Consider the following 25,607-nt stretch of genomic DNA (forward strand, 5'->3'; position numbering starts at 1 on the left):
CCATAATATTTCAGGTTTTTACTAATCTATCTATTCTTATGGCATACTACCTTGTTTCTGGTATATCACTTGCTTGCCAGACTCAAGTCACATCACGTCTTAAAATTTCACATCTATACATTTACTTATCCTCTTATCATGCAGTCAGCATACTGTCATGCCATGACAGCAAGTACAGCCAGGTTTTATTCACACTCATTAGACAATCAACTATCTAGAGAGAAGTAGAGGTACTATACCATGTTTCAAAATTGTGATTCAGCAAACAAATCTTTTAGCATTATCAATGTAGTTGCGATATGCAGCCGAGGATGCAATGCATAACGAAACCTCAGAAGTCGTACAAACCGTACCATTTTATATTACTAGTACAAAATGAATAATCCAGAACATGAAAGCCTGAATCACAACTAATGATATTCCATGCAAATTCAAACTGAGATGTCAACACTTGCCATTACATAGTGTCATTGTCTCCAACCACTGAAATGGTAAGAAACTCGTGCATTCCTTCACTCATGTAGTTTAGAGATGATTTTGATAAAATATTCAGTGTGTGTATATAAAATTTGAAGAATATAAAGGTAAATTTCCAAATTCTTTGAAATAATCTAAGAGAAGACTATGTAAGCAACAGATAAGGAACATGCCACCTACTTGACTGCCCTAGATGCAGACCGGTGGTGATTGATTGATTGATTGATTGATTGATTGATTGATTGATTGATTGAAGTTTCAACATGTCTTGAAAAAGCCACACAAATTGTTTTACCTAAGTAATTCCCAATAGCCTACCTTACCAGCACAGTACTCTTAAATACACAGTTCAAAAAAACTTAGGGGAACATGTTTTGTAACATCTGGTATGTGAACATTAATTTGGTAGATGGGGTTCCAATGGTCGTACAGCATACCTTGAAACCTTCGCTACTCAGGGTATGTCAAATCAAAGTTGCACTCCATCTGTAGGTGTAGCCATGCATTAAACTGTCAGGTGACCCCTCAAAACAAACTGAATAGTGGTGCGTCCGTGAGTTGTCGTGAGGTACACAGACTACTGTGGTCATTTGAGCATTTTGTATGTCGACCAGCACATGCCATGAGACATCTCAATGAGGTTCAAGTCGCAAAGGTGGTCACTTTGATCCATGAAGGATGAACTTTTCATCGTGTTGCTGTGGATCTCAATGTCTCTCCGTCAGTCATTCAACGCTTGTGGAATCACTACAATGAGACAGGCCAGTTCACAAGGAGGGTTGGACAAGGTCGTGGACGCATGACAACTCCACAGGATGACCGATATCTGACCATCTGTGCATTGCAGCGTCATTTAACAACAGCCAGAGAACTGCAACAAGACCCCAGGAGGGTCACTAGAATCACGGTGTCTGACCAGAAAGTAAGGAACAGGTTAAGAGAAGTGTCTTTACGACCCAGACATCCTGTTCGAGTGCCCTGTTTAACGCAGCAACATCACGCAGCTCGCCTTCTGTTTGTCCGTATCCACGTCAACTGGCAACTTCGCCAATGGAGACCTGTGTTATTCACAGACGAGTCCTGATTTCCCCTGGCACAGCGTGATTGATATCAACGTGTATGGAGACGCCGTGGTGAACAGTACATGCCAAATATTGTCCAGGAAGGCGACCAATTCGGACAAGGTTCTGTAATGATGTGGGGTGGCATCAGTATTGATGGCCGTAAGGGTCTTGTCGTTGTCCGTGGTAATCTTACCACTGCGGGGTATGTCGAGCAGATACTGCTACAGCACGTGTTGGTTGCTGAATACGGTGTTGGCCGTCAACTCTTCCTCTGCTCGACAATGCCAGGGCTCATGTAGCACGCATCACCAGAGCTGTCTTGCGAGAACCGGACATTCAAGAGATGGAATGGCCAGCAGTGAGTCCCGACCTTAATCTAATCGAGCATGTGTGAGACAAGCTTGACAGAAGTGTTCGTGGGTGTCCTGTTCCACCACAGACTCCCCAAGACCTCGAACAGGCTCTCATTGAAAAATGGGACCTGATACCGCAACGTGACCTCTGTCGACTTATATGGAGCATGCCACATAGGTGCCAATCTATGATAAATGCTGAAGGTCTCCAACTGTGAGAAGTATTGTTTTGTGGAGCATGGCATACATTCAAAAACATGTTCCCCTAATTTTTTTGAACTGTGTACCATAACTCTTGTTGAAGAATGAATTAAATTATTTTTTTAGAATCCATTAAATAACAATCTCCAAAATAATAATAATAATAATAATAATAATAATAATAATAATAATAATAATAATAATAATAATAATAATAATAATAATAATAATAATAATAATAATAATAATAATAATTTAAAAAAACATCTTTGGTGTCATTTTATTGCCAGATTACTGTTTCTGAGAGCTGCATGTTCTTTCTACACATATGTTTTCTTTGAACTATGGCAGATCGCCTCAGTAACTACACCTGAACTCAACACACCCATATAAGTATACACAGGTACTAAATAGATAACTCTAATAATGTAGCTTCCCTTCTATGGAAAAGGAATGAAATATACCAAGAGATGATTACTGCAATTCCATCATGGTAATCAGCTGTCTACTTTAAGTAGCATTTTAGTTCTTTGGATATGGAAGAAAAGAGTTTGCTGCAGAGTTGGCTAAAATCAGTGAATTAACTGATCAAGGAGCAGGAAGAGGATGCCAGGATACATAGGAAACTGTTCTAAGCAAAGTTCAACTACTTCTAATGCTCATATAACAAACGAGCCGCAAAATTAATGTCACTGACTGTACATCTTACTGCAGGCAAATCTAATCCATTCATCTTACTCATTTTAAAAATGCTATCATGTGCAACTTTTAATGCATTGTAAATTCAACACATCAGATATATCATATGTATTCTAGCAGTGCAGCAAATGGAATGCATATTATTGTGAACATGAACTATACAAGAGGCAAGTCTGTACCTTTGAGCGAGATGATCTCAGCTTTCACAACAAAATCTGTATCAGCTAACTGCTGTCGGTACACACAGTTGTGTGAAGGTAAGGCCACAACACGAGCTTGCTTCTCTGAAGTGAGAACAACAAACTGCCGATCTCCAAACTGATCTGTCTGTCCGCTGAGTGTAGGAGACATTCGATTATTGCTGGGGCCCTTTGTAGGAGTTTCTATAAATCAACAACAAAATTTGAAAGATAAGGGGAAAAAAAAACAAATTATTAAACACATACAACATGTATATACACACATGTGCTATCACATTCCCATCTGAAAATGTTTAGAGAATTACAAAGTCTGGAAGAGAGAAATATTCTGGACTGGAAAGGTACCAGCACATTTGTTTACTGAGCAAGTTTTCCCCATTATTTCACACAAAAGAATGATTGTACATAATAAATTTCTTAGTCTGTTCTGTATTGACTTGTGACTTGAAATGGAATTCATAGTCATACAATTTACTGTAGGACATACATTTCATACTCCTTCGAGAACATCTTCAGCTCCTAAATATCAGTACATTACAAGTCAATAAAAGTTACCCAAAAGATGTACATTACAGATACTGAGAAAATTTAAAAAGAAAACATTAACACTTCAAATTAACAACCAACATGCCACAGTTTTCCAATGTCATGGCATTTGTACGTTTTCTTGATATGAATAAATTATTGAAGTAATAAAATGTTTAGGTATAAATTCTTACTATTGTCATGAAACAGTCAACAAAGTATTGAATACAAATTAAATCTGTAAGTGACACTATGCGATGTCTTAAAAATGTTGGAAAAAATATGGTAAAATCAAAGATTGCAGTTAAGAGTCCTTTTGTTATTTATAGTAAAAATTGTGCATTTGACAATATACTAATGGACTGGGGAACACCACTTAAGTAACAAACAAACTGATGGGCTTTAAACCAAATACTGCTAGTGCAGGAAATTCATGAACAGTCAATTTGGAAAACTGAAGTTGAGATGTAATATAGTCTGTATGTATGTGTTTCTTGGACTTGATGGAGGTGTCTAAAAGCAAAAGCAAACTATCAGTATATTAAATGAAGAACGACCGGGTAAGTTGGCTGCACAGTCAGGGGTGCGCAGCTGTGAGCTTGCATCCGGGAGCTAGTGGATTTGAATCCCACTGTCGCCAGCCCTGAAGATGGTTTTCTGTGGTTTCCCATTTTCACACCAGGCAAATGCTGGGGCTGTACCTTAAGGCCACGCCCGCCTCCTTCCCATTCCTAGACCTTTCCTGTCCCATTGTCGCCATACGACCTATCTGTGTTGGTGCGACTTAAAGCCTCCCCGAAAAAATTATGAATGATATCAAGTTGGGTATGTAAATATACAGTTAGTTACTCCAAGCTGGTCCTGTCTGTTTGGCTCCACTTAGTGAACATACTTACACTGGACAGATTGCTCCTCAGTGGCTACTGAGAGCTGCCTCTACTGGCTGGAGCCAGTGGTGAAGGTGGAAGGAATGTGACTGAAAGGGAGAGACAAGCTTGCGTATTACATGCCAAGCCAAATTTGTTTTGCTGCTCAGAATATATTTTAATTATTTCATTGAAGAGAATACTTAATTTTTCTGAAATTTCATTGAGATTGCCATTGGGAAAATAAAAGTACCCTAATCAACATATGCAAAAATATCTACATTCATCTTTGTCAAAGAGACAATTCAATGTTATTACTTCAGTAATTTATTCACACCAAGACAACCAACAAGTGACATGACAATGGCATGTTCGGTGGTAATTTTAAGTGTTAATTTCTTCTTTTAAAATCTTCTTAGTTTCTGTAAGGTACATCCTTTTGGATGGCATTTTCTTGACTGGTAATATACTGATATTCTGTAGCTGAAGGCAAAAATTAGGTATGTCCGACAATAAATAATATTACTATGAATTCCATTTAAATTAGTGGATAATTAATTAGTATTGAAAAGAAGGACCAATGCATTCTTAATAGGGTGATTTGAAAACAATAGAATGATACAAATAAAATATTTTAAATGGCTTGTAACTAATCACACTTTGCACCAACAAATTCTAGATCTGGTACCTGCTGGCCAATCACAACAACAGAATAGAAACACACTCTGCAAGACCCACACAATCATTGCAGTCTGGGTTGACACAGCAAAAGCAGCTTGTTAATATGCCAGCATTTTAAAAAATAACCCACACAACTGGGCAGGTGAGGAGGGTAAGGGCTATAGAAATAGAGCTTAACTTTATGCTGAAAATACAAAGGAACAAACAGTGGAAATTTAAGACAAAAATAAAGTTTAATAGTTGTACCAGAGAAAGCATTCCAATGTTCATACACTCAAAGCTTAATCCAGAGCCTCTCTTTTATACTGTACAAGAGCAATATCTAAAACAATGTCTGTAGCAATATACTTAGCTTCAGAAGTAAGTAAGTAACATCTATACAGAATCCTTTCTGTAACTTTAATGCTTCAATCTGTCGAACACTAATTGTAACACGTACAACACTACACATATCTGTAAGAGAAAAGACCTACACTATTAAACAAGAATGGCATGTTTCATTCTTGAAAGAACACCATCCGATTCTATCAAATCACACGTTTTTTATTATTTTAAATTAAAGAAAATTGTTTAGAAACTTACAAATATTTGTGTTTAAATGCTGTTTATACATTTTAATACTCTACGGTTATAATTTGTCTTAGTTAAGTGCTCAGTGGTGCATCCTCTTTCCTTGCCCATCTAACAAGGTGTGCAGTGCAATGCTCTGTCATTGGCATGAGGCCAGTTGGCAACCTTAATGGTAACTTTTCATTACATCATGCTTTGGTGCAGTCAAAGTCTACTTTGAATTGTATATCTAACTTTATTAAAGATACTAGCTGATGTACCCGTGCTTCGCTACGGGATTCTCAGAAAGACTGACCTGGTGGTTTTCCTAACAGAATTTAACATAGGTCATTACAAAAACGTCCGTAGGAATGTAGCGATTGAAAGCAATGTTATCATATAAAATACTCGATCAAATGAGAAACCGCACACTTTCTCACTTTCAACGAACAGTACTACGGTGCCGATCTAAGAGCCCAAAGTTCCAGAGCTGGAATAACCAGGTCGCAGACTGCCGTGAACAATCCTCTGTCATTATTCCGTTAAATATGCACACTACTCATTCCAATCAGTGGCTCAGAGTAGGGATTCGAATACTATGATGAACCAGTGTGTTACGTACCAGATATATCAAAAATGTATGAACCAGAGGAATGGCATGCTAAAGAAGAAAGTTATCTTACACCCCAGCTACTTCCCACCAATATACAGGCAAGCTGTTACAGTCGGTATGACCAGGCGAGTTTGCCATGTAGTTAGGGGCGCGCAGCTGTGAGCTTGCATCCGGGAGATAGTGGATTCGAACCCCACTGTCGGCAACCCTGAAGATGGTATTCGGGAGATAGTGGGTTCGAGCCCTACTGTCGGCAGCCCTGACGATGGTTTTCCATGGTTTCACATTTTCACAACAGGCAAATGCTGGGACTGTACCTTAATTAAAGCCACGGCCGCTTCCTTCCACTTCCTAGACCTTTCCTATCCCATCGTCGTCATAAGACCTACCTGTGTCGGTGAGCCGTCAAGCAAATTAAAAAAAATATTCGGTACACTGCAGTAATCCTATCTATCGGGGATGAGAGGAAACAGAAGACAAAAAGCACATCTCAACAAACAATGGTCAATGTAATGTTATTGTTGATAAAGTTTATGAGCTTTCTATATTGCAGGCCTTCACATTAGTTTTCTTTCGACTCTGTGATATTAGGGTGTCTTACAAAATTATTTATATCGTAGACTGTAGTTCCTTATTCTCAGACTTTACATACCGATTTTCACTAAATTCTGTTTACCCATTTTCTCGTGACTCGGCGCTGATATGGACTTAGTAACAAAAATCCAAATTCATGAATATCTCCGATTATATGTGGTACGGTAACAATGTATAAGACAAGTGATGAGAAATTTAATAACTTCTTACATAACTACTACTAACTTACGACATAACTAAAGTTATGTTAGTTATGTAGTATTTATCGATACGACCACTAATAACATAAACAACTTATTTGAGAATTACATTTCAGACCTTCCCCTAAACTACCATTTCGCTCAGTGTGAATAAAATAATTTGTAGCCTAGATTGCAGTGGTTCATCACCTGACATTACATACCGATTTTCATTAAATGCTCTTCAGCCGTTTTATCGTGATGCGTGTACATACATACATACATACATACATACATACATACATACAGACAGACAGACAGACAGACAGACAGAAATTACGGAAAAGTAAAAAAATGCATTTCGTTGTTACTGTGGACATGACCGATACAGAAATACCATTCTTTTCAAATTCTGAGTAATGTACAGACCTAACTCTTATTTTATATATATAGATTTAATGATACGACCACTAATAACATAAATAACTTATTTGAGAATTACATTTCAGGCCTTCCCCTAAACTACCATTTCACTTAGCGTGATTAAAATAATTTATAGCCGAGCTTGTAGTAGTTCATCACCCGATATTACATACCGATTTTCATTAAATTCTCTTCAGTCGTTTTCTATTGATGCGTGTACAGACAGACAGACAGACAGACAGACAGACAGACAGACAGACAGACAGACAGACAGACAGACAGACAGACAGACAGACAGACAGACATTACGGAAAAGTAAGAAATGCATTTCCTCGTTACTGTGGACATGACAGATACAGAAATACCATTCATTTCAAATTCTGAGCAATGTACAGGCAAAACACTTATTTTATATATAGATTACATTTCAGGCCTTCCCCTAAACTACCATTTCACTCAGTGTGAATAACATTATTGATAGCCTAGATTATAGCGACCTATTCCACAACTTTGCATACCAATTTTTGTGAAGATACGACCACTAATGAAATAAATATTTGACAATTAAATTTTAGGCCTTCCCCTAAACTACCATTTCACTCAGCGTGATGAAAATAATTTATAGCCTAGATTGTAGCAGTTCATCACCCGACTTTACATTCCGATTTTCATTAAATTCTCTTCAACCGTTTTCTCATGATGCGTGCATATACAGATAGACAGACAGACAGACAGACAGAAATTACGGAAAAGTAAAAAATGCATTTTCTTCTTACTGTGGACATTACCAATACAGAAATAGCACTTTTCAAATTCTGAGCAATGTACAGACAAAACTCTTATTTTATATATATAGATTTTTATTATTGTTTTCATTGTTATTATCATCATGTTTAATTGTTTTGGAAATTATATGGGGGTTGTTTAATGATCATTTAATGGGCTGGCTAGTTTACTGGTAATTTCTCTTACATCATTTTTGGTGACATCAACCCCATTGATAGAAATATATTTGTAATAATAATAATAATAATAATAATAATAATAATAATAATAATAATAATAATAATAATAATAATAATAATAATAATAATAATAATAATAATAATAATATAATTAATATATTATAATTAATATAATTACTATTACTGTGAGATAATGGACCAATTATCAGGAACATGCTCAAGAAGTAGAAGCATTTTATAGTGGGTCCATGCATCTCTATTAGAGACCAAGATTAGGCCCTGCTAGCAGCACTAGAGGAGAACCTCTTCCTCTCGGCTGTTTGTCTTCCTTTCCAAATTATGTTGCCACATGTATGTTCCATTTGACTGAGGACCAAATAATTTATCTCTTTACGTGTGCCAAGGGAATGTTGAACTTCACATGGGAAGATGTAGTCTTCAGCGATGACATGTTTTCCTGTGAGCTGCAGAGCAGATCTGAGTATCTCATGAACTCAACGCCAGTCAACTCTTACAGAGGTGGTCATTTTAGTGTTCATTGCTGGGGCTGGTATACCAGGATGCTATTGAGAATTCCAGGAACTCACAACGTTGAGATTTACAAATAGCCTTTGAGTCTCTGGTTGATTCCAGCGTTGGAGTTAATTTATCCCAAAGGACAGCACGTCAGCTTCCAGCAGGATAATTATCCAGTTCAGACCTCAAAGGTAGTTCAGTGAAGGTTTGCTTCGCAGGCATGGGATCGAGGCAATACCTTGGCCTTCAAATAATTCTGACCCGAACCACACTGAGAATGCCTGGGGTCTATTGAGAAGGACTCTGCAGGAACACCATCACCATCTCAATTCAAAGGAAGAACTGTGGACAATAATGCTCAACCCCTTACAGAAGCGTTCTTCCAGACTCTTTATGCTTTTGTGTCTTATCGACTTTGAGCAGTTATAGAGCACAAGGGCCAGTGACCCGATACTGATTTGTGTGTATTTGTTTCAAGTTTGTTTCATTTGTAGAGACAAACATTAAAGTGTCTAGGCATATTTTCAATCTCTTTCTTATTTAGTCCTTGACCACAAGGACAAAACTCCAGAGAATGTGTAAAAAATAATCGTAATAAATATGATACTATCCATGTATGGTAATGTCTACATCTCTCCTAGCAACAAAGAACAGCTCACTAGGAGGATATGAACCTATGCCAGCTCTCAATTGCCACAGTGTCAGTTCAACCCAATGCCTTTACTGAAATAGCCAACATGTGGCTCCCTGACCCACTTTGTTTCTTTCTTGCTTAGCTCTCAAGCCCAGAGCAAAACTTGAAGGAATAGAGTAATCTCGTATATACGAAGGCTGAAACTTAAATACTGGCAACTATTTATTTACTATGGATACAAAAGAGTTACATGTTAGTAACCTTTAATGTCCTTCAACGTAGTCACCAGCATTGTGTATAACCCGTTGCCAGCAATGTGGAAGTCGTAGTATACCTTTAGCAGAGCCTGTTCTGTTGATGGTGCAAATGAAGCGGTCCACTGCCTGTCAAATCTCTGCAACAATTCTGCAGTGACTGCTCACGAATTGTCTGGTTTTGATCACTGTCCAGTAACGCAGCAAGAGCATGCACGTCTTCTTCACTCGTAGGACGACATGCCCGATGAATGTCCGCCACAGTTTGCCAACCATCGTTGTAGGCTTTTACCCAATGTGCCACGGTTCTGGAAGGAAATGCAGATTCCCCGCAACCCTCTTGAAGACCTTGATGACACTGTTGTGCTGTACGACCTCATTAAATCTTAATCCAACTACGTTGTTCCTGTTTGGAAAACATAGTGACGTTACGTTAGACTGTTAGCTCACAAGTGACTGTGTTTCTCTCGCTTGTGTGCACGCAGGTGATGCAGGAAGTGCGAGTCTATTTGCTCTGAGGTAAGGTAGATAAGTAACCAACGTGTGCTATCAGCGACAATATTAGATTCCGTTGCATAGCGTCTCCACAGCAGTGTTGCCACTATTTAAGTTCCAACCCTCGTACTCATAATCCTTGATACCGCTGAGAAGGTTCTTGTGTAGACCCACTGTTGGAACTCGGCCAAAACAGTTATCAAGAGAATGCTCATTCTTTTCTTGAGCAACTGTACATACTAATAAATTAAATATTTTTATAATTTCTTTTTCAAAGACTAATTGAGATCAGCATATATGACATCAAAGCAAGTAATACGACGAAATATATTGTTACCAATTACCTGCTAGGAATTCTTGAGATTGGTGGAGACATAATGGAAATGAGCCCTGCATAAGTAGCCCATGCATATCACTTCAGATATTTTTTAGTACTGTATGTGATTGTCTTGGGAGAAAAAAGATACCATCCCAGCATTTTCATATCATGACAATGAAGGCCAAAACTGGAAGGGGGCTGGCAATACAACAATGCTGCAAGAAGAGACAATATGTGCAGGGCAAGCAGCGAGCAAAACAATATCACTGGCGAATTGTTGATGCTCGCGATAAGTAATCTTCTTAGAAGAAGCTGGAAGCTGATTAACAATGGAGAAGTCATCCAGAATGGTCTGGAAGTAGAAACTGTGAGAATCTCCTCCAGTTTATAAAAAGAAAAGGGCTAGTGCACGTCAGACAGTCTTGAGATAGTTGGGAGTCATTTGGGAGTAAGTCAGTAGTGATTATGATCAGCCTTGTAGTGGAACTCTGTGAATGAGCCTGCGCTGTGAGAGGCAGTGTTGGAGAGTGGGAGTTTGGCAAGCCAAAGGGCTGTGTGTTCGATTACATTCATGAGTATAAACTGTGATGACTGGAAGACTCAAATGCACATAAACTTGTAAATAACCATTAATTGTAGCTAAGTAAGTTTAGTCATTAGAAAAAACAAGCTACATCTCTAAGTAGTGATTTTAGTTTTGAGGTTCCTGATGACCTGCATCAGGATGATATGAGAAATTTTTTAAAGAGTTTTCATGAAAACATCAAGCATAGAATATGTTTCTTTTCTTATAACAATGAAACAACACAAACACATAAATGCCACATTTATTTGAAAATGAAAACCTACAACCTGTTTTCCAGTCATTGACCGGGTCAGGGATGTAATGAATGAAACATATATAGGCTGTTATTACAATGGGGGTCGCCACTCCCAAGGTGATTTATTAATGAGTGATATATGCTATGAAATGATAATGGAGAGTGTTGCTGAAATGAAAGATGAAGCGAAAACTGGAGTACCCGGAGAAAAACCTGTCCCACCTCCGCTTTGTCCAGCACAAATCTCACATGGAGTGACCGGGATTTGAACAGCGGTATCCAGTGGTGAGAGGCTGACGCGCTGCCGTCTGAGCCACGGAGGCTCCACATTTATTTATGATATTTTATTATCCAACTTTAATCACTCCTTTTCAGAGGAAATGACATTTATCCTAAGTACCAATCACCAAGAAAACAAGCTTCAAAATTACTGTTTCATTAACATTAGAAAGTCAGAGGGGTCATTTTTTTACCTTTTTATGAATTCAACACTCTGCAGTTGCCATAATTTTAGATTTCATTCAGACTGTATGACTTTTCATCATTTAGGCTTTATTTGCTGCTGTTAAAATTTGGATGCCCCAGCCCTAACAGCTTGGCTCCCATAATTCAATTAACCTAGAAAGACGGAAGGGTCAATTTTGACCTGTAGTAGATTTTACAAGAACTCACATCGTATTTCAATAACTTTGGTTCTAATTTGTTTCCTATCCGTGATGCAGACTACTTGCTTCTTCCCCTACTCCACTCCATCTGTTACCTTTACTTATTTACCCCCTCCCAACTCCACCACCGTGAGTCAAGGTTAGAACAAACCTACCATCCCACCATTTGCAGTAGGGAGCTTGTTAAACTAGTATTATAAACAGTTTGTTGTCATTTTTTTGTTGTGTTTGTTTTACAAATGATTCTTCAAATACAGAGCACAGAAGGTATTTGAGACCAGAAGACAGTAGTTTCTCTCCAGGAACTAAGTGAAGATGACTCTAAGGAGGAGTCAGGTCCAGCACCACATGCAAAATGAAATATTGTTGATGAGTCCATCCCCAAGCTCATAGAGACTCTTCATGGATGAATTTATCCTCAAACACATACAGAAATGTATGAAAACAAAGGCTAAAAGGCAGCAGCAATGTATGAACTGGTCTGTAAATATGGGCGAACTTGAAGCATTTCTAGGTACAGTATATGGTATGCTCGTGGGGCAACTTGTGCAAGAACCCTGGGTTTAAAATCGTTCTGGTCCAAAAAGTGGGGGCTTGATTTGTGTAAGAATGCTATGTCCCAAGATCATTTTATAGAAATTTTTAGATTCTTGAGATTCGATATCAGATCCTCAAGGTCAGAGAGACGTAAAATTGATAAGTTTGTCCTGATATCAGAAGTATGGGAATATTTCAAATTGTCAGATCTACTATAAACCTGGAGCTTGGATTACAACTGATGAGCTACTGTTCTCCAACTAAACTCAATGTCACATTTTGCAATTTATGGCATCCAAGCCCGACAAGCATGGGCAGAAATTCTGAATGCCCATGGATAAAGAATTGAAATATGTCTTGAATATATTTCCTTATCTAGGAAGGGATGAACAGCACCCTGAAAATGTGCATTTGGGCAGTTATATTGTTGAAAAGTTCATGGCCCCTTTCATAAACAAGGGTAGGAATGTCACTTGTGACAGATTTTTTACATCACTGAATTTAGCTGAAAAGCGTAAATCCCAGGAAACCAGTCTTCTTAGTACAATAAATCGGGTAAGAAGGGAGGTTCCGCTGGAGGTAAAAATTTCCCGAGCACAAGTTCTAAAAAGGAACAACATAACTTTCGAGTATTTATCAAGGCAAAGTCAGAAAGAATGTATTTGTGCTCAGTTCACTTCATCCTGATGTCCAGGTGGGAATGACAAAAAGAAGAAACCCAACACCGTAACATGTTACAACGGAACTAAGTATGGAGCCGACATTGTGAACCAAATGGCCAGAAAGTATACTGTCAAGCCAGCTGCATATAGGTGGCTGTTACACACATTCAGTAATGTTCTCAAATTAGTGGAAATAAACACTTGGGTGTTGTACAAATAGGTTGCAAATATCAAGAATACTTTCTCCTACAACTCACTGAGGAACTTACTGCAGCAAACACCCAGAGCAGAAATTAAAGGACTGATACCGGTACTGCAGATGATAGTGATATAGAATCATAACCTGGCAAAAAAGCAGGAAATACCAAGTGTGCAACAAATGCAAGGACAGGAATGGTGGGCATGTGTGTAAGGCATGCAAAAAGGTTGTCTGCAATAGATGTATTGGAAAAGAGAAAATGATCGTCACCTGTGTACATTGTCTGTAAGCTTTGAGGTTTACAATACACTCATTCACAAACTGTACTTCATCACGTTCTCTTCAGACCATTGAAGGATGTGCTTAGTATCGACACACAGGTTCATGAAAATAGAAAACTAATCAGACAAGTGACTTTCATTTTTTATCCATATAATAACTGCTTGTTATTTTTAGTTGATTTTACATCCGTTTATAACAGAATTTTTGATATGACTGAATATTATGTTCTAAACCATACAATCAAGAAAGTCACTGATATTTATTTTCAATGTAGAAAATATATCCCCACATCTGTATTCACAAATAATAGAATAAAACTTATATATCACTCGAGGGTCATTTTTGACCCCTCTGTCTTTCTAGGTGGTGTGATTCATTCCGTCTTTCTAGTGTTAATGTTACATAACTATTTACAGTGTGTTTTTTTTTTTTTTTTTTTTTAATTTTACAAGTTACTTTACGTCGCACCGACACAGATAGGTCTTATGGCGATGATGGGACAGAAAAGGGTTAGGAGTGGGAAGGAATCGACTGTGGCCTTAACTGAGGTACAGCCCCAGCATTTGTCTGGTGTGAAAATGGAAAACCACGGAAAACCATCTTCAGGGCTGCCGACAGTGGGGTTCGAACCCACTATATCCTGAATAATGGTTGAACCTCCTTTCCAGTTATTTAATTTTTAACATCGGTTACAGTGTGTTTAAAATTATTTCTACTATTACTATTTTATTCTAATATAAAATTATTATTTGCCCTAACAATGTTTGAAATGCACAGTGGTGCAGTCAATCTTTCAGGACAAATTCCTTACACGTAGAAGAAGAAAACGGGTTACGTGAACATGCATCCAGAAATGTTTTATTTCCACGTTACAATTCATTTTCTGCAACTCTACATAGTACAACTATCATGGGCAACACACAGCAACAGAACGTACTAACATATATGAAACTCTTTCTTACATGAAATGTTCAAAATGCCCTCTGTTAGCGTTGATATGTGCTCCTACAGTAGTACAGAGAAATGAAAATATTATGGTGAGAATAATAGATGGTATGACCCTGACAGGAGAAGTTGATTGACTTTATGGAGAAAGAGAATGTTGCAATGATGGGACTGAGTAAGGTCTGGTGGAAGCGAAAGGGAGTGAAGAAGACGAGTACAGGGTACACCCTATACTGGAGTGGAGGAGGTGAGGCAAAGAATGGAGAAGGAGTGATTGTTAACAAAACCGTGGATGAAAATGTGGATAAGGTGGACTACGTTAGCGATGGAGTAATCAGAGTACAACCAAGGACAGAAGAAAGAGAAAGATTTCATCCAAGTTTATGCAACCCAAACTGCATACAGTGAGGAAAATACAGACGTATTCTTGGAGACATTTGAGGAAGTAATTACTGATGTGGAAGTAATAGTGATTGCAGACCTCAATGCGCAGGTTGGAAATGACAGAACTGGAAAAGAGGAAGGGATTGGTCCGTTGGGATATGGAAAAAGAAACAGCGAGGGAGATAAGTTGATAGATTTCTGTGAGAGAAATGGAATTATTGTGGGTAACACTTGGCTTAGAAAGAAGAACAGTACAGAGATCCCTAGATATGGCTGGGATGAAAGAAGAACAAAAACAGTTATCGATTATATTTTGGTTGAGAAAACAAATCGTAAACAGTCAATGGATGTAACAGCACTACCAGGTAAGGCATTTGATGGAGACCATAGAGTAGTTGTGGCAAAATTTAAAATAGGTAGAATTGTGAGAGTAAAATAAATAAGACAGAAGAAAATAAAAGTATGGGAATTAAAGGAACTTGGGAGAAATTTTGGGAGAAATTAAAACAGCACATCCCTATATCAAAAATGGAAAGTGTAAAAGAAGGATGGACCAAATTTAAAAACACATTTGTAAGCTGTGGAGAGAAGATTTGTGGCAGAACTTTGGTGAGAGTGAAGGTAAATGAGACACCTTGGTGGAATGGAAAGGTGAAGTTGTTCAACAAAAGAAGAAAGCATGGCAACAATGGATGAGAGATAGGAAAAAAGGAAGTAAGATTAAGTACCAGGAAATTAAGTGTAAAAAAGTGGTAAATGAGGAAAAGAAAAACATGGTGGGAGAGATTCATACAAGAGTTAGAAAAATATGTAAATGATGGAAAAAGAATGGTGTATGGACTGATAAAAAGTAAGAAAAAATCTACAAAAAACAAGTGAAAGAAGAGAGTGGAAATGTAATAACAGACCCAGAGGTGGTAAAGAATAGGTGGAAAGATTACTTTGATAAACTCCTGAATGTGAGAAATGAAGAGAGTGTAGAGATAAATGTGGATGATCCAGAAATGGAGAGGTGAAATGGCTGTTACACAAATAAAACCAGGAAGAGCAGCAGGGATGGATGAAATATGTGTGAAAATGGTAGAGGCAGCAGGACCTATTGGTCTACATTGGTATATAGACTGCTAAGGTGAATATGGAGGAAAAAGCAAGTACCTAATGATTGATGTAAAGGTGTAATAATACCAGTATTTAAGAAAGGTGACAGGAAGGTATGTGACAATTATCAAAGAATTACACTGCTGTCAAAAGTAGCCAAAATATTAGAGAGGATAAGAGAGAGGAGGATGAGAGGAAGGGTGGAAAGAAATTTAAAAGAAGAGCAGTATGGATTTCGACAGGACAGGTCAACAAAAGACCCTATATTTGCCACGAGATTAGTGATGGATACTCAACCATCTGCGACCAGTCCAAACAATCATCCCCAACCAAGGTCATGAATGACATCACAACAACAATCATACATTTTGACAGCAGAAACATGTTACTTCTGTTCAGAAGAGCATAGATGGGACTTCCTCAAATTAAGCTCTGACAAAAAATTTGAACATTATACCAACTGTATAACTCTATCACACAAGAGGAAAGTGGACAGTTCTAAGACTGCATGTAAAGCATGCAAGAAATACCATCACATGTTGGAACAGGAAGATAATTGAACAACATCAAGCCCAAAACAAACAAACAACAACACGGCACAAAATCCATAAAATCACGATACATGACAGTTGTCATATTGCTCCCTCAGAAGTACTCCGAAAGCACTTCTGAGCACAGTCTCAGTTAAAATCAAGGACTCAAATGAAAGATATCATCACTTGCATGCGTTAGTAGATAGTGGCTCCCGAAACAACAACTTCATCTTTGAACAGGCGGTGCAACAGCTTACACTCGAGAAGAAAAGGACAACCGCTATATCCTGGCACAGAAGCTAATTCAGCAGTAAATATAGTACTCTCGATGATCAGCAACATTTATTTTTAACATGTAAATGCATAATACTACCTAGGATAACTGGCAATATCCCTGCATCATACATCAACTACAGGGAATGGAATATCCTGAATGATGTTATCCTTGCTGATCCAAACTTCCACCTTCTGCAGACCACTCTCTTATTAATCAGTGCTCAGTTTTTCTTGCATCTTATGAAAGAGGGAAAGAAGACTTGCACAGGTTATCCTAAACTTCAGGACACTCGCCTAGTGTGGATTCTAAGTGGAGAGTACCCACAGCAAATTAGTGAAGGTGGAGGTAATAAAGAAGAACCTAAATCACTCATTAGATCTGACCTCGGTCTAGAGAACCAGATTCAACGATTCTGGGTGATAATAGGAAGTAAGTCATTTAACACATTTACCAGAGCATGTGGAATGTGAGAAACGTTTCATTAATGCTAGTGTATGGGTTAAAAGGGGAAGATACCAGGTAGAAATGCCCATAAAAAAAGAAATCAATTAGGAAATTTAAAGGAAATTGCCAGATAATGGCTTTCACTACACAAGAGTTCATGAGAGAATAATAAGCGCTTGGACATTGTTTCTTTCTTTTTATTTTATTACAGATATTGGATAAGTGCACTTAAAATATCACATTTAACTATCCAGGACTTTTAGATGTTGTCTTTATTGAGATATTTTTGTAAATTCAGTCCCTAATCTGTGGATCATCACCACCACCACCACCACCACCACCACAAAAACACGGCATTAGCATGAAACTCACAATAAAATATCCAGGAGGAGATGGACACATTCTAAGTCACGTTCGAGGGTAATGGTTACAATGATGTACAGATTCATAGAGCCCTGCATCCTTATTCACAAAATAAGAAGTGAAGAGAACTTCCTTTCATCCACAATACCACTGATAAAATTTCCAAGGTCCTCCGAAAGCACAGTATAAAAACCGTGTTTGGCACCATCACAAAAATTGCTCACAGTTTAGGTAAAAGCTGGGACAAATTGTCCCCACTATTACACCCTGGCATGTACAAAATTCCTTATATTTGCAACAAGGTATACGCTGGCCAAACATGCCGGTCCAGTGGTACTGGTATCAAGGAACACCAAAGAAAAATCCATCTCGTGAGATTTTCTTTTGAAGACACGGAGCAAAGTTCTCTACGAAAAGTAAAGAATTTTACCTTGTTTTCTGACACGGCAAAAGCTTCTTATTATGTTTACAATTATGAGCCATGAAATCATCAATCTTAATATCTTTTCCCATAACTACTTTTCTCCTTTATCACTATTAATTATTTCAATTAAGAAGGTCAGAATGTCATATTATCATACCGAAATTTTTAGAGTCATGAACATTATAACTTACTTATTCTCTCCTTTCCTTCTTTATTCTCATCCCTCCAGGCTTCGTACGAATATGGAATAAGCGCTCCATTGCAGTCTAGGAAGGACATTGTCAGTATGCAGCCTTTCAGTCGAAATATTGTACCTGCAATTTATTTGATCAATATATACATATATGTGACACAAAAATCAACTTAAGCAAAGCACAGCAATAAAGGAAAGGAATATTTTGTAGCTCAGACTTAAACTAATGAGTAATGAGGAATATAAACAGGGAGAAATCAACAAAGGTGAACATTCCCATTTATATGTCATTTTCTGCCAAAATCATCGATTTCATCTATGGTATTCTAATCATTGCTACAAAACTCATCATCCACTCTTCCTCTTACATCACTTAAAGAAATTATATACATTACCTTCCATCTAGAATGAAATATACAGTAAAATTTGCTTTAATGGGACTTGATAAAAACTGGGACTTCCCAAACATAAACAGTTCTTACAGTTCCATGTAATACTTCCTGACACAAAATGGTAAGGTGTAAATGTTTAAGTCTCTAAATACATGCACAACTGAAAGGAGCACATTATCACAAATTTCTTGGAGGTTTACTTACACTTTGCAAATAAAAGAGTACACTTCTATGACTTAAGAATGAGTTTAAAAGGTAACATTCACTAGAAATTTCCCTAAATGCTACTCTCCTAGCATAACAGAACTATGCAAATTGTACTGTGTATTGGACAAATATATATACATCAAAGAGTAAGACAAGAAATATTTTACTTCATATATATATAATGAGAATGTATTCACTATATATTTTCCAGATTCCAGGTATGCCTATGAGACAAAGTACAGCCTACTTAATAAACTTCCATTTCTTAAAATGTTTAGTATTCATCATGGTTTGTTAAGTGTAGGAACTGTGAGTGTGGGCAGGCATTAAGGAGTATGAGGGAGCAGATGGAGAGTTTGAGGGAGATAATGAGGCTTCTCTCAGAAGACAGGAAGGAAGGTAGGCCTCCCTCAAACAATGTACAGGATACAGTACGTTTAAAAGAAGGATGGGAAGGAAAGGGAGGAATTGTAGAAGACAGGTGGTCTAATGTTTTAACCCAGGAGAACTTGCACTGATATTTTTTCGCCAGAACTCGCGCGCAGTCTTTTCGACCACACAGAATTCATTGGCCATTATTTAATGCATAAATTATTTTAACACAATACACCGAAATGTCATATAATAGCTTTGTTACACAAATATATGTGTAATCAGCTGAGAAAATATTATACAAGACACAAAATAAAGATATATTCATTTCAACTGTCTACTTTGAACATCTGTCCGTAAGAACTTATGGCTACCGATGTTTAAAAATTGAACCCTGGAAATGTAAAATGCAAACAATAATAAACATTAAATAATGAAAACCCACTCAAGTCGCAATGCACCAGTCATTAGTAATTTTCATCACCTATGGCTCCTTCAAAACAAATCTCGGAACTTAACATTGAGTACAATACAGGAAAACCGTTCAGAACTTGCCAGATCTCACAAATGCTGAAGAATTTATTCATCATCCCCCTCCTCCTGTACGATTTCAACACTTTTCTCCACGCACTGGACATATGATGGCCATGTGTGCTCTTTACATATGAAACGTGAACATGAAACGCATTTAGTTTTGGTTTTCCGATTCTTCTTTCTGTCACAATAAGCACAGCGACCATTGTCTATCTGATTTACAGTTTGGTGACGTTGGTCTTCTTTTTCAATACCCAAAATGCTACGCAAACCCATCTTTACATCAGGAGCAATACAGTCATTTGATGCAAGATGAATTATGTAACCATTTCGTAGTATCATTGAGAGCTCCTTCAAATATTTCTGGCGATTTATGCCACGTCTGTTAGGCTTGTATCTAAAAATAATAAAACTGTTGATGGCAGCAATGTTCAAAAGCATGTAGAATAATGTTAGGGACCAGCGACTGCTGATTCTAGAGACAGAGTATTCAGACTTCATCCTGTCTACGACATCAACGCCCCCTTTCGTGAGGTTATAAAAAGTAGGCATCTCGGCTTTGTTCGCTTCTCCTGAATCTGGGTCTATGTTATCTCCTTCATGCATCGCAGAAAGAAGAAGTACATTTTTGTTTTTTCTTGGTACATATGAGAGAAGTGTTTGCTGTCCTCTATACGCAAATAGGCCAGTATTTGCTTTACAAGGCTTGGTTTGAACAAAAACTGGAGGAATTTGTGGTTTATTTTTCTTCATTGTTCCCACGATTGTAAGATTGTGATCGTTGAGCAATGATTCGGCTAATGGTACTGAGATGTACCAATTGTCCATGTTAATATTGCGTCCAGACCCAGAAATTGGTTGAACTAGCCGCTCGACCACACTTTTGCCACTGTTGTCAACTTGATAAGACCCTTCCGGTTGTTTTCCTACGTAAACTTCCATTTTATACGTATAAATTGTTCTGGCATATACCATGGAAAATACTTTGATTCCGTATTTATCCGGCTTATATGGATTATATTGCGTGAATTGGCAACGACCATGAAACCCCTGTAACATCTCATCAATTGTGAGATATTCACTAAGTGAATAATATTTCATGTATCTGATCACAAAGTCCTCAAAGATCTTCCTGATGTGAGTTAATTTATCAACTATCACCCTGTTACCTCGATCATTTATATAATCAAACCTGAGTGCACGTAAGATAAACTGGAATCGTGTTCTGGACATTGTAAGGCGAAAAGCTTCAGCACCCGTCCCATCTATAGCCCATAAGTCCTTCAAGTTCAAATGTCTTGATTTGACTACACCTGCCAAATAAAGAAGGCCAATTACAGCCTTGAGTTCTACAATATTTGTATTGGCAGCAACATGTGGCCGGCTAGAGTTAGTCCAATTTTTATCAATCCATACATTAGTATACGCTACAATTTCCTCCAATACACCGTCAGGGAAATACAACTGCCAGGCTTCTAATGAAGATTGGACATATCTTGCCTCTCTTATTGCACCTGGTAAATGAGAAGGTTTCACTATATTCCATTTTCTTTTACAGCCTGTTTTACACATTACATGAGCATCCCACTTTGTTTTATTATCCTTACCAAGCAGATGTGGTACTCCATGCAAGGATTGTCTATATCATCTTCAGATTCGCCAGACTCCTCACTTTCTGTATCATGTTCATTTTCATTCACTGAATGATTCTCGTCATCAGATGCTGTAGTGTCATCAAAAGGTTCACAGTCACTATCGTCATCTTCAAACAAATAGCGCCTTGCAGTACGCTGTTGTCGTTGAAGAGCTCGGTTCACTGATTCTTCTTTTTCTACGCTTTGCAGAAGTTGATCAATCCTCTCTATTTCCTTTGGATCCATGTTTTCTAACACGGAACATAACACTACATGCAGAAAGAACTATTAAGACTCGCAGTACGGAACGCAAACAAAAGAACAACGCCAAACGCAAGGCCTCGTGCGCGGTGGAAAAGACCGCAACTTCTGTCGAGGTCAGAGTTTTTTCCTCCCGGTAACAATGGACAACAAATTTAGATTAACTGTTACTGCACTAGCGTTGTCAACTATCCAGCGGAGGATAAGAGAAGCAAGAGCAAGACGAGATGTAAGTTCATTGCAGATTACAAGTGAATAAATGAATGTGCGGTCGAAAAGACCGCGCGGTGAGGCCTCACGGGTTAAGGGAAAGGAGACTGCAGGCTAAGGGCTCTATTCAGGATCAGAATTCAGGACAGGTGTCTGTGAGAAATCGATACGAGTCACTGCAGGTAGAACAACAGAGGGAAAATGAGGAATAGGGAACTGTTGCTGAGAAGTGTGGAAGTAGGAAGAAGGAAAAGGTAGGAAAGGGAACTGTAGAGTAGAGGATAGGAAAAGACAGGTGGAACAGGATCATGGGAGGGAGAAAAGGGAGGAGGAAGTAGCTTCTGCAGCAGTGAGAGAAGATAGGGCTGACCAGGAGGGGAGAGGACCAAATGAGGTGAGTAGATTTGAGGCTCTGGTCATGGGGGATTCCACTCTTAGACATGTGGGGAAAGTGTGTGGAGGAGAGGGAACCAGGGTAGAGTGTAATCCGGGAATTAGGTTCAGGCAGATGTTAAGGAAAGTAGAAGAAAAGGAGGAGGGAAAGGAGAAGGTGGTAGTGTTTCACGCTGGTACCAACAACGTAAGGCAAGCAGGTATAAGTAGCAACAAAGTAGGGAATGTGTGGAATCTGGTAAATGCATCATGGATGAAGTTTAAGGAAGTGGAGATTGTTATCAGTGGAATACTGTGTATGAGGGATACTGACAGGAAGGTGATTGGGGATTTAAATGAGACTATGGAGTGGGTATGTAGAAAAGTGGGAGTGAGATTTCTAGATCCAGGGATCTACACTCAGATGGCCTTCACTTAAACCGCAGTGGTACGTATAAGTTAGAAAATTTGTTTAGAAGGGTTAATGGAAGGTGCATTCAGGGAAACGGGGTGGTCTGGGGAGCGGTGATAAGGGTATAGAGATCTGGAAGTCAAGTAGGGATGACATAAAATTGTTAGTGTTGAACTGTAGAAACTGTAAAGAAATTTTAAAATTAAAAACCCTTGACCCGGCCGGGAATCAAACCCGGGACCGCAGGGTGACAGGTGGACACGTTGCCCCCTACACTGCGGGGCTGGACATTGTAAAGAAAGGAACAGAATTAAGTAATTTAATAGATATGGACTTAACAGCCCACCTGGTGGCCATGATCGTTAAGGTGCTGAAGTCTAAACAGTATGACACCGAGGTTAAACGGTTCAAGTCCCGTTGGTCGAAAAAAATTTCACCATCAGAATGTTGGCCAACAGGGTAGGGGAGGTGGTGGTATACAATTTCTAATCACTAGATTGTGTGCCAAAAACCTCTCCGCAGTGCTCATATGGAGCGTGGGCCTACGACGCTGTTGATGGTGATTCGTACGTCGGATGGAGACGTTAAGCCTTGAGCAGACCCCTTGGTGCTATTCTACAGGAGTACGCTATGTGCCGGCACCAGGTTTTACCATCTCCCTACTATCATATATCACATCATTCTTTTCCTCATTAACTCCTCTGATGAGGTTGACGTCAGGAAGGGCATCCGGTCATAAAAACCCGCCAGGACAGATTCATCTCACCTCATACCCGACCCCGTAGGGAAGCGGGACAAGGGTTGGACAAACAAACAATAGATATAGACTTACCAGATATTGTAATAGGAGTTGAATCATGGCTGAGAAATGATACAATGGATGCAGAAATTTTCTCATAGAACTGGAGTGCGTATCGTAGAGATAGGATAGAAATGGTAGGATGAGAAATATTCATTCAGGCAAAAGAAGAATTTGTCAGCTACAAAGAAGTTAAAGATGACAAACATGAAATTCTAGGTGTAAGGCTCATTTCTAAAGATAATAGGCAACTTGATGTTTTTGGAGTTTAGGCCCTACAGACCGGGAAAGGGTAGCTCTGACACTGATTCAGAATTATTTAATAAGATAATCATCTATGTGGGAAACAATACGGAAATTATCTGATTGTAATGGGAGGTCTCAATTTACCAAATGTCAATTGGGAAGGTAATGCAAATGACAGGAAGCATGACCAACAAATAGCAAATAAGTTAATATGGGAAGGACAGTTGATTCAAAAAATACTGGAACCAACTAGAGGAAAGAATATTCTGGACGTGGTACTGGTAAAACCAGATGAATTCTATAGAGAAACTGAAGTAATAGACAGTATTAGTGATCATGAAGCTGTTTTTGACGTAGTTAAAAATAAATATGATAGAAAGGAAGGTCTTAAAAAGTAGGACTATTAGGCAGTACCATAAGACTGATAAAGCAGGCATGAGGGAGTTTAAAAAAAGCAACTATGATCGGTGGAAAACGGTAAATAAAAATGTAAACAGACTCTGGGATGGGTTTAAAGCAATTATTAACGAATGTGAAAACAGGTTTGTACCTTTAAAGGTGGTCATCATCATAGGTTGTTCTGCCATCCAACAACTCCAATAATGGCTGTGACCTCCATATCTCTCGATTTTGTGCCCTTTTCCTGACTTCTGCATAATCTTCTTTCTTTCTCTATGTGCTGCCTAATAACTGAAATTGCCTCCTTCCCCTTCCTAGTTTTCCTTTTACCCTTTCATTGCTACTCATAGTAAAATATTATGTCTTAGATTATACCCTATCCAATTTTTCTTCTTTTCTTGGATTACTGTCAGCATGCCCCTCACTTCTCCCACTCTCTTCAGAACTTCCTCATTTGATATTTTATCTTCCCAGCTTACTCCTTCAATTCTTCTCCAAATCCACATCGCAAATGCCTCTATTCTTCTCTGTTCTTCCTTCCTTAATACCCATGTTTCAGTGCCATAAAGAGCTATACTTCATACGTTACACCTTGCAAGTCTCTTCCTCAGATCTTTCTTTAGCGGGCCACAAAACAGCTTTGTCCTCTTGTTGAAGCTTTCCTTGGCTAAGACAATTCGAGCTTTTATGTCTGTTACAGACCGAAGGTTTTCAGTCACAATACTTCCAAGATACTTAAACTTATTCACCTGTTCAATAATTTCTCCCCCTATCTTGACTGTCACTTCTTCACCTTTACTTCCAAGTATCATGAATTTGGTTTCCTTTTCGTTTATACTCATTCCATACTCTTCACACTTTTTGTTTAATTCTCTCAGCATTTTGCGGAGTCCTTCACATTTTCAGCTATTACTGCCATATCATCAGCAAGGTGGTAAGGAATGGCAAAGACCCACTTTATTATAACAGAGAAATAGGAGACTAAGAAGGAGGTGCAGACTGGAAAGAAATAGAGTTAGAAATGACTGTTGAAGTAAGGAGAAATTCAAGGAACTTGCTAAGAAATTGAATCTCGCAAAGAAGTCAGTTAAGGATAACATGATGGCAAGCATAAATGGCGGTAATACAAATGTTAGTAAAAAATGGAAGGGTATGTATAGGTACTTTAAGGCAGAAACAGGTTCCAAGAAGGACATTCCAGAAATCATTAATGAGGTGACCCATATGGCCATCTCATTTGATTCTTAAAAATCTAAGGTCACGTTGCTCGGAAAAACTATTTTTGACAGACAGGAAGATGTCATGGCGGCACGCATAGGAAGTCTGTGCAACCTT

General features: G+C 38.4%; 1 protein-coding gene across 2 annotated transcripts in view; it reads right to left on the minus strand.

The window, feature by feature from the left end:
* Positions 1–25,607, minus strand: part of Tomosyn (syntaxin-binding protein tomosyn) — a 1,160,105-nt gene that overhangs the window by 178,735 nt on the left and 955,763 nt on the right. For both annotated transcript variants that reach the window (XM_067137527.2, XM_067137528.2), the window contains exons 16-17: positions 18,433–18,555; positions 2,974–3,177 (exon numbers count right to left, since the gene is read on the minus strand). In XM_067137527.2, the coding sequence (XP_066993628.2) occupies positions 2,974–3,177; positions 18,433–18,555 (327 nt within the window). The remainder of the gene's footprint in view (positions 1–2,973; positions 3,178–18,432; positions 18,556–25,607) is intronic.

The sequence above is a fragment of the Anabrus simplex genome, chromosome 1, assembly GCF_040414725.1.
Source record: "Anabrus simplex isolate iqAnaSimp1 chromosome 1, ASM4041472v1, whole genome shotgun sequence".
In the NCBI taxonomy this organism is placed as follows: domain Eukaryota; kingdom Metazoa; phylum Arthropoda; class Insecta; order Orthoptera; family Tettigoniidae; genus Anabrus; species Anabrus simplex.